Genomic DNA, 15,493 nt, shown 5'->3' on the forward strand with positions numbered 1-15,493 from the left:
ATAAAGTGACAAAAACAAAACAAAGCAAACCTGCAGAACGATGTCAAAGCTTGCTGAAAATGCACGGACGTCCGTTCCGGCGTGATAAAGCAGCCTTCCCGACGCGTGAATTACAGGCGCCGAACTTCTGACAATGTGCCGAGTTCAGTTGAATTCAACCAACCGTGCAACGCTAACGGTATAGCGCGAGTGTGAACGTTCAACAACGACGGGTAGGTCTCACGAACACGGGGAATCAAAACACAAAGTTTTTTCACCTACAACCGTAACTGGACTTTCACGATCAGAGAAGACAGCGTGTAATCATTACTGTAGTCGCTGCGTGCATGCGCCGCGTTACTTACCGATTCAGGTAGTCGAAACGAACGAAAGCGATGAATTCAGACAACCAAAATAGAAGGCGAGACAGCGCTGTCAGCTATCCACGCTTGCCGCCTTTATTTCTCGTGCGACACGAAACAATACAGTTTCACACGTAAATCGCGTGCCTTGGTGTTGTCTGCACTGTTGTGGCAGCCCACGACACAGGAATACTTCCGACCTCACGTCCACTTCCGCGGGGTCGCTTCTACCATCGCGGAAATGCGCAGCTTCGCACAGCAAGCCTCTCGGTTCAACGTGCCGAGCTGACGGCCCCCACGTTCCCCGCACCGACAGAAGACCGCATGCGCACGTGCGCTACCGCTACCGTGAAAGGGGCTGAGTGGCCGCGCCTAAGCTCCAGAGCTTTCCGACAGAGCCGCTGCGCGGCCAGCGCGGCGCTGTCGCCGCGCCACAAACTTGAGCTTGGGTTCCCTATACTCGCGGACAACTTTTCTTTGCTATGAAGGGAAAGCTACAGGGGTGGAGCGTCTGCACATGCACTGCTACGCGAAGTAGTCCGGTTTGGCGCGTGTCTTGTAACGTCGTGGAAAGTGACGGCTAGCGTTGCATTTCGACGCAAACGCTGCTTAGCATCTAGCGTACGAGTAAAAGGCACGACTTTTTCATGCACGCAAAAATGCAAAGTGACAACGTATACAGTTAAAGAAATGCAAATATCTTGCTTGTGTGCTCTACGTTCAGTCGCAAAAAGCTACGTGAAGAAAATGAAGGAGTATTTTATATGTCTCACGCAGAAAATACGGACGCAATTGTGGGACTACATTCATTAGCGGTAGAATACGTGCATTGTGGCTCTGTAGGCTTCACTTCATTGCCAAGAAAAGTTGTCCGCGAGTATAGGTGACACCAAAGTCACAGCTTGGGCATAGAGTAACATATGAATGGCTTGGGCCACATAAACACTATCCCGCTATACTAAAACGTGCTGTCCGCAACAAACGTTTGCGGCACGGTAACGCTACTCCCTTAACCCTCACTATCCCGCTAACGCTAAACTAAAATTTTCTGCTAAATACTGTCCAATATTATGAACAAAAGTTCCCAATCAGCCAATTTTGCTATGTCAAACAGATTGGTATTTTCTTCCTTAGTGTGGTGAGGAGTCAATACAGTGAGGGAGAGGGAATAGGCACTCATATAAGAAGCATAAGAACAAAATTCTTGCGAATACCTGTGCTCTCTCGGTCAAGTCGGACTGGGCAATGGGCATTATATATGGGGTGTGCTTTTTTTTAATAGACAATGCACGATCGTTTAAACTCAAGAGACAGCATTACTGTAGTTTTTGTAGGCTTGTGCGAATATTCGAGCACTGCGAATATTCGAATTCGCTTCGACACGAACTAAAAGACATAAACCGCATGAAACCCCCTGTAAAGGTGGTTTCACAGCAGTAGAGGAATGCTATACCGTGAATACACCTATCCAGGGGAAATCCGCACTGCGACCAAGCCACACTTCAAGGTTAAATGAACAAATTACCCTCACATCGATTCATCGTTTCTTAAGTTAAAAAGCTTGTTATACTGGCTTATATACTCTAAGTACAGTAAATTTTAAAACATAACATATTTTACGAGTAATCACTTGCATTCTACCGAAAGTCAAATGCTGCTACTACTCAAAGTTGCTTCCATGTCCCTTTGAACCAAAAAGAGCGAAATTTGCGCATGCCTTGTATCAATTTTAAAATATATTGTGCAGGTTAGTTGGGTTATGACAAATATGCTCATTTTTCTTTATAATATGTGATGTATACTATTCGAATTCGATTAGAGATTATTTGAACAAATCACTATTCGCTTCGAACCTAAAATTTACTATTCACACAAGCCTACGTTTTTGAGCTTGATCAGTGAAAGCTGTAGGTATCACTGGTGGGACAAAAAGCCAAATTACATAATCAATTAATTAACCTAACATCCCTAATAACTGTTTCATTAATTACTTTACAGTACATATCGGAACTGACACATGGTAAATGGTGAGTTTACAAGGCACACTGGTTCTCATGTTGGAATTTATAAACTGTTGCATTGTGCTCTTCACCAAACCTCCATATGCTACTCGGTGCGTGTTCACACATTACCGAGCATGCACAAATGTTTCACTCCAAAAGACAAGCCCTTGAGCAGTGCTGTTGTTTCTTTCTTCACCTTCTGCAAGTGTTACCACAGTCAACAATTCAAGGTCACGTTTACAGACCTTTACAAGAGAGCGTCATTAGACAATGTCATCATCACAAGTTAAGTTTATGAACTCTGCAACATGAAGACATTTACTAGTACTCTACAGTTACCCCTGCCTTGCATCAGCTGACTGCATGTGGCACTGGCAGTTTCATGACACTACATAATTCCCAGCCATCTGTGGCAACATTTCCCTTCCCTCGGCACTCAATTTGGTGATCGAATAGACCACGCTCGGTTATCTCTCATGCGTTACATGGCCTATCGAACTCCATTTGTTCTCCCTCAATCTTAATTATAATGTTGCTCACGCTTCCCTTCCTCTACAAGCACAGGGCTGTCTTCTTGCATTAAGTTCATGCCTACAATTATTTAATGCCATCACACAATATGTGGCCTTTGCCTTGCTCTCGAGCTTCTTTGTTATCCTTCAGGTCTCTGGCCAACACGTTAGTACTTGTAGAATGTAGCAATCACAACCTTTTGTCTCTGAGAATAACTGTGATCTTGTGGATGCCAATGTGAAAAACTTCCCTCTGATTTTTCTTCATACCTTCGGGAGGTGCATTCTGGTAGCCTGGCTTCCACTTTCTCCAGTCCTGGTAGAGTTTTGCACAAGTGTGCACTTTTACGGTGCGCTCCGTGTAAGGCCATTCAGGTGGTTCCACTGGTGCAGGCTGCTTCTTCAGTGCAGCGGCAGTGGGCTCAAGAACCTGTTAAATAGATATGTAGTGGCAACAAGTTGTAAACAATACCAAAGAAAAAGGAAAGGAATATGAAGCCATAAAGTAATAAACATTAAAGGGACACTAAAGTGGAACAATAAATTAGTTTAGGCTGATAAATTGTGTTCTGAAAACTCTAGCGTCATTAATTTCACCATCACGGGTTATAGATGAGAAAATGAATTTCAAAAGTTTCTAAATTTCCCGTCCGATGGTAACGCCACGGATTTCAATTTTTTTGTAATTTGGCCACATTGGCTCTACGAAATTTCCTGAAACTCGGTATGCTAAGTTTCTGGCTCCTTCAGAAGACAATGTACAGCCGTCCATATTTTTAACTTGAACGCGCGAGTGTTGTTCGCCGAGTCAATAAGTGCCGTATGGCGGAGCACAACTGTGAAATGAACGAGAAAAAAACTTGAAAGACGCTTGAGCTTCGCCTTCAAGAGTAGAACGTGATAGCATAATCAGGCCCCGTGTGCATCGCCTTCTCAATTGCCAGCCTGGCTTCAGTTCTCGGTGCATGCCTCAACCATGCCGTAGGGAAACAAACGACTGTGCACGAAAAATTGGCTGTTTCAAACTATCCTAGAATGCCTACTGCAAGTACAGTTGTTACAGGGGCCCTGCAACGTTTTTATGACTGCCTTATTTAGCGCTGTAATGCGTGTAGTAATAAATGCCGAGATGAAAGTGAAAAGAATTATGAAAATTGCTGCACAAAAGCTGACGTTATTAGTCTTCAAAGTTGAAAACTCGAGCAGGCGACGACAACAAATGTTCCCTTTCGCATTTCACTCTCCCGCTGACGTCAAAAGCCATTTCCAATCACCACGCGCGTCTTACAGAGACATACCAGAAGTCTCGCCTCATGGTGACCTGCACACAGTGCTTCGCCACCACTCTTTTTGATGGTGTTGCTGCCACGGTTACGACGAACCACGTGCGTCAGCTAGCTGACGCAACCATGGTTTGTCGTGTAGTGCACACAATGAGTCTTGAAGACCCAACATACCTCAAGCATGAGCTCCTGCGATGCAGCAACGGCCTGCATTTCGTGCACGCCATTACAAACTGAAAGTGCATCACTGAGCCCCGCGCAACGAGAGGATGATTGCGAGGGCCCGGATGAAATGCCACCGATGATGTGAAAGGTGTTGGTTGGTAAGCGTTCAGAAATTTTCTTTTTTTTTTTTTGTTGACAGCATTGTGCCGAACTGAGCGTTGCATGTTTCGCAGGCGCCAGTGTGGCTGATGTTGCCCGATGCCGCAAAAGGCAAAACACGGAAGAGCATCGTGTGATCACCATTCCCACCAGTTGCACAGTGCACTTAGCGTCGTATCTGTTGTTTTGAAAATACATCATATAGAACCCGGAATGGTTTGTTTCTGCAAAATTATAAAAAGGAGTTTTATTGTTTTCAGCGCTCAGCAATATGGCCTAGCTGCCACCATATGAATATTACATGATGCTTGTCCCGTCAAGCCAATCAAAACGCACGGCCTTTGTCGTCTCTGCCACATGACGAAACGTCCCTTCTCATAACAAAAATAGTCTATGTGTGCTGATGTAGTTCGAAATCCAGGTAGTAGTTTATCTGGTGAAATAAAATTATAACAGCTTCGTTTCAGGCGTTGCCTGTTGCGCAACGATGTCGGCACATTCCACAGTACCAGAACAAGCGATGAAAACGACATGCTTAATTTGTGTTGCAGGGCCCCTTTAAGTGCCCACTACACGTCCATAAGGCAACACACGAACCTACGCAGCTGCTCACTTTGTTTGTTGATGCTCTTGCAGCTGGTGATGATTAGCTATGTCTGAGCACTTTGTAATGGGTGGGCCTTTAAAACAAAAACTCGTGTAATTCACATGGTTTGACGCCTGGCGCGATTCTGCGCTTCTGCCACGCAATATTACATGCGTTGAGGAGACTCCTTCCATTACATGACATTCATACAGTGTTTTTTTCCAAAGCAGTTTCAAGCAATAGCGTAGCTCTGTGCTAGAACACCTGCTTGCCATGCAGATGACCTGGGTTGAATTCTCATTCAAACCTAAAGTTTTTATGATTCATTCTATTTGCATCTTTCTTGATTTTTCGGTCACAGACAAGCTGATGATTTTTCGCTCACAACCAACGACGCCGACACCGACACAGGATTTCTACGAAATGAGCTCTTTAACACTATCGCGCTAATATGCGCGTGCGCGTAATGGCCAGTCCTGTGCAGTCGTCTTCTGATAGGCTGTTTCATGAACAGGACACCACCCCCGCTTCTTCTGAGCGCCGTTATCGTCACCCTTTTTTTCTTTTCTGAACGCTGCCGTCAAGTTATAAAGAAAAAGGTCATGTGGTTCCGCATGAGATGGATGGGATCTGATAAAGACCAGCTGATTATACATGCATATAAGCATTGTTTTTTTTTCTTTTTCCTGTGGTTCACACAGCACTTTCCTGAGGCAACAAAGATATCTGCCACGGCAAGCAATAAACAGGACAAAAAAGCAAGGACAAAAAAGCAGGGAGGGTTGGGTTCGTTTTGTATAACAGCCTGGCAGACGAAAGCTGCACCGGACTGTTCACTGCGCACATGTGCGTATTCTCGCTCATTTCACCACTGCGCTCCTTTTCCCGGCGCTTATCGACTCGGCGGTTGACGCTCGCAGGCCCTAGTAGACGCCGTCAAAATCTATGACGTCATGGTGACTGGTGCACTAACTTCAACGTGGCACCGCCACTTGCATTTTCTTGCACCGTGCTTCTCACAGCATGTGTGGTGCTTTTGGTATCGCAACAGAGTAATACGAGAAAAATCTTTTTTCTCTTTAGTGTCCCAATAAATTTTTTCAACCTGTCGACATGCAAATGATAATTTCTTTTCCTTTTGGCATGCATTTATGTATACACATCAGAAAGGTATGCATGCATTCCAACAATTTTTTTTTTAAAAGATGTCTGGTGCTATGGGCGGCTGGTTTCCATACAGGCTCATTTGAGTTCCCATGTTATGTGAGCTGGATGTGTGCTCTTTTGTCGTGCACACACATCCCTGCAACATTGCATGGAGCATCTGTTAGGCTGCCCTCCAGATTCCTACAGAAGTCAGCAACTGTTTCAGAATGGAAATCTTAAACTGTGTAAACTGAAAAAATTCGGCAGATCCCACGTACCGTGGGAGTCGATGTTATGCGAAGCATGCGGCGGGTAGGCGACTGTGGCGTAACTTTTTTAACTGAGCGGCACGGTACAAAATGACGCTAAAGATTTGTATAAATTTTATACGCACACATATATATGTTGCAGAGCCGCATATGTGTTATATAACCAGTTGTTTACGGTTACGTATACAACGTGGGTATTACCAACACCAGAAGCGGTAAGCTGATACGTAGTGCTTATACGTGTCTCGAGAGCGCACGCACGTTTCACGAACCCGTGTACATGTGTGCAAGAAGTTCTTGACAGTTCTTGAACAAGGGCATCATAACCGTAATCAGTGAGCACCAGCAGCTGGTCATGACTTGTCATAGTATCCGGTCGTGATCGTGGTGACGAGGGGTCCATGTGTAGTGAAGTATGTGGTATAGTAGAGCTGTTGGAATTCGTGGATGCCTCGGTCATTTCGTCGACAAATTGTCTGTCGACAGAGCCGGCGACATGTCGGAACCTGAAGCCACCCATCGCATTGGTGAGGTATAGGCCGTCGAGGCTGGTAGGCCTGGATAGTGCTACGTAGACCAACATCAGTGGATGGTGTTTGTCGTATTCGTAGACTACCTGGGTGTGTGTGGCCTACGCAGCCTAATCTCCAAAGCGGCTGTCAATCAATCTGGCATCATCCTCGGTTAGCACGAGGCCGTCGCCCAGACTCGTAAGAAATGAAGAGGACACTGCGCCGTTCTGGTGGACGAAGTGCACTTTACGGTACGGTGTTATGGATATCATATGTAACTTTCGTTAATGTATTCCTCCGGGGTCGAGAAATGCTTCAATATAGCTTGCTGAATCATAGGAATACAAACGTAATGTTTATTATACTGCTATAAAAGCGGAGCCGACACTGGAACTACAGACGTTAATCTGGTATGACGTCTGTATTGTAGGAGTACATATCGTAGGAGTATCATGTAGCGTTTATCGCTTTCTTGTAAAATTAGATAGCCAGCTCCACAAACACAATTGACGTTGCACCGATATGACGCCTGCGTAGGCTGTTTTTTCAAACCAGTTTATAGACCTGGCGTGGCTCAGTGGTAGAATACCTGATAGCCACGCAGAATGCTTGGGTTCGATTCCTGCTGGGATCCTAATTTTCGTTCTTTCTATTCGTCGAGTCAATGCTGCCGATGTTGGTTTTCCTTAACGCTTTAGCATTTAAGTAACCAATGTCTGTTCTCGCCGTTCCTGGACAGATATAAACTGTCAATCACCTGTGGCGCATACCCGTACACCGCGGCCCATGGTAAACGGGTATGTGCCACACGTGTCTAGTGGAAAGGGTTTGACGACGTACGCGACAGGATTTTAACGTTATTCATGTCATGACCCAGCAATCATATTCATCAAATCCTCCTACCCTCCCATGCAAATTTTGGTCTACAACAAGTTAAGGAGGCGATCATGAGAGCACCCAGACGTAGGCGGCTAGATAGATAGATAGATAGATAGATAGATAGATAGATAGATAGATACGTAGATAGAAACGCTCAAAGTGCCAGAGGTTCGCTAAGAAATGCTTCGCATTTAATATGAAGCCATGGAAACAGTAATAAAATATTCAGAGGTTGCTGACAACGTATACGCGAGAGTATCAAAGCACATAACAAATTTCTCTGTTCAGCATTTATTCAGCCTTTCCCACTACTGGCCCGAACTGGGCAATGGACGCTGAAGTACGAGACACGTATGAAAGAATGCAACTGTACAATCATTCTCGCAAAGGCAAGATGCAAGATCTAAGATACAACCAGGGTTTGCTGTAAGAGATCATTTCTAATATGGTCGGTTCAATTCTCAGAAAAACCTACATGTAATCTGACCATTTGTTTTTGTGTTTGGATACGTCTAGAACAAAATCGCCAGCCACTCTCAGTGGTATCGATTTCTCTCTTGTTTCATCAGGGAATGGGATCACAGGGTTCTGATTGTAGGGAAGTAACAGAGTATGAAGGCTTTCATAGTGTCTGCTTTGCTTGCAGATGGAATAATGTAATCTTTAACTAGTGCTACATCGACACCACTGCATCTAATTTCAGGCACATGTAAGTCATTAACACCAGAATAAATGATGTTTTTGTCACTTCCAGCTGGTAGTATGAAGTCAACGTGTGTGACGGAGAAACATGCCATGCTTTTGTTCTAGTAGATGGCTACACCTGCAGCAGTCTTCAAATTATTTAGAAGATGACAAATTTTTCAGTGATGTCAAAGGCATGCAGTTACACCACTCAACAGAGAGGTGAGAATGTCATTCATAAATCACAAATTACACTTCAACATTCGTTTTATGCCAGTATTAACCATGCTTTTCAGAACGTACCACTACTTCAAGATCTGTGCAGTGCACTTTATGTAGTGGAAGTGCACACAGCAATCACAGCTTAATTCATGGCTTTCAATCGCATGGTGATGTTAAAAAACTGGGTTCTTATGACACAGCAGACAATATGACTCCAGTTCATCGATCACAAAACGTATAATTTGATCCAAATATAGGACTCCCATTCAAATGACTTTTTTTTTCCCGTAATGAGGTGGAATCAGCAAAAGCAAATGATCAGCAAATGATCATTTGGAGGCAAGCTATAAAGGCTACATCCACATGACATGGTTAAACACAAGTTTGAATGCAAGCTTCAGAGTTAAAACAGAACAAATGAATAAAACAGCACATGAAAATAACAGCATGTTTAGTAATGAACTTAACATTTAGAAAACATTGCTAAATTGTCATCAGTGTCTCCTGTTGTTGGTAGTGTCGGTTTACGCAGCAACAAGAATGTGTAAAATGTACCTGTGTGGCAACAGCTTCGATCTGTCCATGCGACCTTGAAGTCAGCAGTCCTCGACATAGCAAGATTTTTGGTGGCAATCTGGTTACTGTGCGCACATTCTTGCATGCTTTGACGCTCAGGAATACCTTGATCGTTCCCTGCATTGTGTTTCCTAATAAAGAGGGAAGGTTTTATAGTCAGTCAGTAAGAAATATTACTGCAGTGCTACAAGCAAAGAAAAAAAAAAATAAACACTAGGAGAAAAGTTGGAACAATCTCCTGAAAAAGGAAATGACAACTGCTTCTGAGCACATAGATCATGAACTCACCTATAATGACACATACACATCTATCATATCATGTGCATATTGACTTTTATTTTTCCTTTTCGCTGCCCCTAAAGCTGACAAGTCATATGAGCTTAAGACGCAGATATCTTCGAACGTGAACACTCGAGCGACTTACGACGAGGATTACAAACACGCAACAAAAGGAGTGTCGTTACACACACACACACACACACACACACACACACACACACACACACACACACACACACACACACACACACACACACACACACACACACACACACACACACACACACACACACACACACACACACACACACACACACACACACACACACACGTCGTTTGACAGTTTCTGAAGACCACTTAAACCTGCGTTGACTCAAACAGGACTCACCTCAGCGGATGCGGCAAATTGAATAACTTAATTACGCCGATGCACTCGTTGCAGGACAGTGTACAGCCTCCGGCGAGGCGACAACTAGCGGAGTGAGGGAAAAACTAGCGGATTGGCTCCTGAAAAATGCGATCACCGTAGCTGCATTGGCTGCATCAACAGCGCTCCTGTCTCTTAAACTGAGGGGGTAAATCGCGCAATTGCAGGAGCTTTCCGATTTCATAACATCACCCGATTGGCGCCTACCGCTGTTCGTTTCGTCATCCACATGCACATCCCCCGTTCACGCATCAACCAATAACAGCGCCGCGGGTAAGATATCGCGTCAGATACCGAATCTTCCCTTTCCACTACGGAAAGCATCGTGACAGCGCGCCGGTTCATTTAACGTCGACAGTGCAGCGGATACGAATAAGAATAGATCTCGTTATAAAGCCCGTAACGCCGCATTGTCCGATTCTGACGGATATGTCAACAGGCGCCGACAACGCACGCGCTCATTTCAACCCTTTCTTTTCTGACATGGCAGGTCGGCGCAACAAGCATGCCGCGCCTCAATTTTGCCGGCTCGACAGCTGCGGCCAAGAGAGAGAGAGGGAGGAATCAAGCCGCTGACAAAGGGCTGACAGGTAGGTATACTCACAAGCGCGGTCAGCAGAGAGACTTTGCGCACACGGCTGGATAACCGGAACCAAAGAGCGCAGGGCCTCGTCTAAGGCACCATAGCAACGCACACCCCGAGATGGAGATGAGGAGCCGCTGTCGCTGCCGCAAGTTGAATGATCGAGGCAAGGGCCAGCCACACGAGGGTTACGTCACGATCGTGCGATGCGTCGCCCCACCAAGGCCACCGCCGAGAGGTGGCGCGATGTGGCCTCGCTGACGAAATATGGCGCCGTTTACAAAGCTTGATAACGAACGGGACGTCGAGTTTGCACGGGCGGTGAATAGTGCCGCAAGCAGCTGCGTCGAGTCCGAGCCTTTGGAGCGAGTACTGCACATAAAGCGAAAACACTGCGCGCGTCTCAAGCGAGTGGGCCCAGTGAGATGTTTGGACGCGGTCCGGTTGTTTTGGTCGCGGACCCCGCTGCCGCCAGCGGACGAGAACTCGAATGCGGAGAAAAACCGGAATCGAGGTCACGAGCGTGCGATGAACCGGACAGTCGTGAGAAGGAGCCTGGTTAATGGTCTTAAAATGTCGTCTACCTCTAGCGAGTCCCGGTTTCATTCAAACACAACAAAAGGATTTCACGGTAGATTGCAGACTGGGTCGTCGTGCGCGCGCCGGCAGTGACGCGTCTAGCCGTTCTCGTCTAACTGGTTCATACCGCCAAATCTGTGTTATCATTGGAAGCACTTTGAGAAAGTAGCAGAAGAGTGGCAGTAGCAATGCATCACGCGCGCGCTTTCTAAGGTGCCTCTCGCAGACATGATGATAAGCTGCTGGCGAAGGCCATCCGTGACATGCAAAAGCAATAGAGAACAAATATTTGTATTTTCTAATGTACTTAAAACAGCCCTTCATCCGAAAATACGCAAGCATGGAACGTTCGTCAGGCCCGTAGTCGACTTCACTAGGTCATCGTTGTCCCGCTTCTCAACGTAACTTCACAGCATTCTCGCTTCGTGAGCACCCATCGGGCAAGACGGAAACTCACAAATGTAACCCAACAGTCTTTATAAAACAAGGCAAAGAGGATCACCACTGATGAAGGTGAAGCACTCGTCTCTCTTGACGTTTGCTCCCTCTCTACTATAGCATTCCAGACGAACGTTGCCATCAAAGCTCACGTACAATGGTATGTTCTACAGACGTTTGTTTGCGACATGCCAAATGGGAGCATCGATTTCATCCATGATTTCAAGCTTGTCAATGGAAGCTATCGAAACAAAGACCCTGGAGTAATTTAGACGAGGAGTGTTCCGAAGGTATATATGTTGACAATTGCTTCTGCGCCTAGATGAATAATAGTAAAAATAATATCTGGTGTTCTTTAAGGTGCACTGACATCGCACAGTACCAGTTGCGTAAATCATGGTGGGGAGGGGGGGAGGGGTCAGGGGGGTCCTGAAACCCTTGTGTTCAGGCTAGAGGGGGCCACCCCTTGCAAGTGTCCCCCCTTGAGATTTATCTTTCAGACGCCATATTTGAATTTTTTTCAACGTCATATTTGAATTAAGGGTAGTACACTTTCCGTAAAACCAACTCTGGAATCTGAAACCGTTCCAATAAAGAGAAACGAAGTACAAAAGTGAAAGCTGCTTGTCGTTTCATAAGGTACTGTACCCCATGAGCTTTCTGGAATGCCACGGTTACTTCAGACGTGCCTCAAAGGTTTATTACGCTGAGGTTTGAAATGGATAATAAAGGATCCCCGATCATCTACCCTTATTTACGTCGACGATTTCTTGGAAGCCATTCATGAAGTATAAGTGTGAATGCTCGACTATGGTTGTGTTGTTTTAATAAAAATTGCCGGTGAACATACAACTGCTTTATAAGAAAGTTTCCTGGGGCAAATCATGGGAGGTCTTTTCTAAGAGGTTTAGACGATGGGGAATGGAGAAGGGAGAAAAAAAGCTGTAGCTCTACGAGTTATCACACACACAAAAAAAATTGCTAGCATTTGTCTTTCATGGTTTAAACGTAATGAAGTCGCTGGAAGGAAAAAAGGAGCAGGAGAGGGAGGAAAAGCAGGGATGTTAACCAGCCTAGAAAAACTGGTATGCTACCCTACACTGGGGAAAAGGATGGGGGAGTTTCAAAAATAGAGGTATAGAGAGAAAGAGAGGGAGCTGGCAATTGCTACAGTTACGCTTAGAAACTAATGTTTTCTTTAATTTCAATTGAAAGTGTGATTTTAATTTTGATGTAATAAAAATAAAACACTTCTGTAAAAACAAAATGTTCGCCATCGCACGAGGTGTGTCCCCCCTCGTAATTTTTCTGGATTTACGCCACTGCACATTACATGGGCCTCTAGCATTTCGCGTCCATCGAAATATGACCGCCGCGGCCAGCATAAAACTTGCGACTTTCGGGTCAGCAGCCGAGTACCGTAACCACTGTACCAAGGAGGCGGACCATAGACAGGAAGGACGTGCAACGTTTCCTTGAGTGCCTGAATGGCACCGATGCCTTCCATCAAGTTCACCGAGTGGAAGAGAAGTTAAAGATGGATGCCTCCCATTCTTGGATATACTCTTAAAGCGTGCCCCCACTGATCTCATCTTCGACGTGTACCGAGAACCATTCCGCTCTTCTCGGTGCCTTGAGTTCAAGTCAATTCGCCCATTTTCCCACAAGCGCTCACTGATTCGCTCGCTCGTTAAAGTGGCGCAACGCACCTGCTCCGGTGAAAGCAGCCTGCAGGAGGAGCTTATGATCATTCGGGCAGACCTGACAAAAAATCGGTATACCTCAAGCATTTTATTAAAATTGCGAGAAATTCCGTATTGAACTATCAGCGCAATACCCGTCAAGAACTTGACGCTTCAGCACCAAGACATGCAGAAGAGCGCCGCAGTCCCTGCAACGAATGCCTCTCGCGCACGCGCACGAGGCAGTGGCGTAGACCGTCCAGACTTCCGAAGAAGTGGGTTCGGAGAAGAGACACTCTTGTGTGGAAAGCTCTAGCGGACTCTTTCCCAATGGACAACAGATAGCCTCCGAACGTCAATCTAACCACCTTGCTGGACATTACGTTCATCCTGCGAATGTACGGAAAATTCCGTGGGACGTACGAATAAGGGATGTTCGCAGGGCTACATGGCGCAAAGGAATTGCACCTCCCGTGCTAATTAATCCCAAAGGACGTCGAAAATGGACATTCGTACATGTTCGGACGTGTGCAAATTTCATGACCTTGGCTTTGTTACGTCCAGCAGACAACCGCGGGATGTCCGGACGTCCATTGCAACGGAGGCATTGCACTTTCTGCGGACTTCGGACATCCGCGAGCCATCAGTGGGTCTATTGCAAATACAGCTCAAAAATAGAGATGCAGACAAGAAGAGTAAGGACAAAAACAAGCGCTTGTTTGTGTCCTTACCTAATTCTTCTACACACCACATACATCCAATTTTCATGCAGAAAACATTGGTTTTCTTTGAACAAATAATGAATCTGAACATGCAGAGGATGAACACGTACTTCATAAATGACGTTTAATGTATGGCGCACAAATAATCATGCTTATCAGAAGCCATAAATAATCCCATGATCTTGTAAAAGCGGCTTGATTAATGAATAAAGCGCAACCGAATGCGGCACAAAATACGACAGAAGGTGACAGAAGGCACAAGGTGAAGCTGACTGCCGCGGCAGCAACATAAATTTAAGTTCTGCATGAATGCACTCCAGGTCCCGTGAAATAAACTACACTGGCTTTCACACTAGCTGGCGTGGTCTCAGGCCCAATGTCTTGTACAAACAGCAGTGAAGAAAAGCTGCATAAAAGAAAAAAAAAAAGCAAGTAAGCTAGGTACGATTTACAACAAATAATAGAGCATCAAGTCATTCTAAACACAGATTCCTAATTGCAGATGTGATAAAATGCTGTCATGTATTTATAAACGACAATCAACCATAACTGTACTCACAAAGAGAGGCACCTATTGTAGAAGCGTTGCATTTTATCTATCAGAGACAGGCCGGCATGGTTGTAAGCAAACAAGCGCTCCCACACACCCACACACGAGCTGTAACCCACAGAACAAGATGACTGACTCGAAATAGGGCGAGTCAGTCTGGCTTACGATTCGCATCGGCGCGTCCTCCGTATATAAATTCGCGTTCGACCAAGATTCTACCACCAGCAAAGAACTGTCATATTTAACGTCTTAATTACAAGACAGCTAAAAAAAAGTTCCAGCAGCAATGACGAAAAGTCAGTCGCACTTAATTTCACTTACCGAAAGAAGTACGTTATCCGAATAGATGCTTGCTAACTGCAACGAAGGTGGCGAGCAGATCCGGCCATTGTTGCAACGAACCGTCGGCGAAAACGCACAGTAGAGCTAGTTTCACGAAACACTGGTGGAAAATATGCGGCAAGCGGCACGAGCACAGTTACTTGATGCTAGCGCAAAACGACGCCAACAGGGTTGATGGGGTATTCACGATCGCTAAGGGCACGTTGCAACATGAGTGCCGCCGAAGCTGATTGCACGGTGGTGCGCCGCGTGCGTGCCTTCGTTATGGTCAGTCGCTGCTGTGCGAGCGTACTGCTAGAGGCATCGTTGTGAAACCAATTATTTTGGAGGTTTGGTTGTCTGCGTCATTTGTTTGAGTAAAACCGACGGTCACCGCTCTTTTGACATGCCGTTTTGGTATATTGGCCCTTCTCTAGAACACATTCGAACAATCATTGAGATAATCGTTGTGCACTCGTACTTTCAGACAAAATGTCTAAAAAATGTCTCGAAGTAGGCGTTATGTACTTGTTTGGCAAAATAGACTCTGGCTATGCCGTAGCTGTTGAAAATGC

General features: G+C 45.5%; 1 protein-coding gene across 1 annotated transcript in view; it reads right to left on the reverse strand.

Annotated features, from left to right (window-relative positions):
- The window catches only part of LOC119382690 (uncharacterized), a 48,329-nt gene extending 37,432 nt beyond the window's left edge, over window positions 1–10,897 (reverse strand). Inside the window, exons 1-3 of the mRNA XM_037650500.2 lie at window positions 10,648–10,897; window positions 9,317–9,468; window positions 3,127–3,286 (exon numbers count right to left, since the gene is read on the reverse strand). Of these exons, the coding sequence (XP_037506428.1) occupies window positions 3,127–3,286; window positions 9,317–9,460 (304 nt within the window). The 5' untranslated portion in view covers window positions 9,461–9,468; window positions 10,648–10,897. The remainder of the gene's footprint in view (window positions 1–3,126; window positions 3,287–9,316; window positions 9,469–10,647) is intronic.
- Between the last annotated feature and the right edge of the window lie 4,596 nt (window positions 10,898–15,493).

This window comes from Rhipicephalus sanguineus, chromosome 2 (genome assembly GCF_013339695.2).
Source record: "Rhipicephalus sanguineus isolate Rsan-2018 chromosome 2, BIME_Rsan_1.4, whole genome shotgun sequence".
Taxonomy (NCBI): Eukaryota; Metazoa; Arthropoda; class Arachnida; order Ixodida; family Ixodidae; genus Rhipicephalus; species Rhipicephalus sanguineus.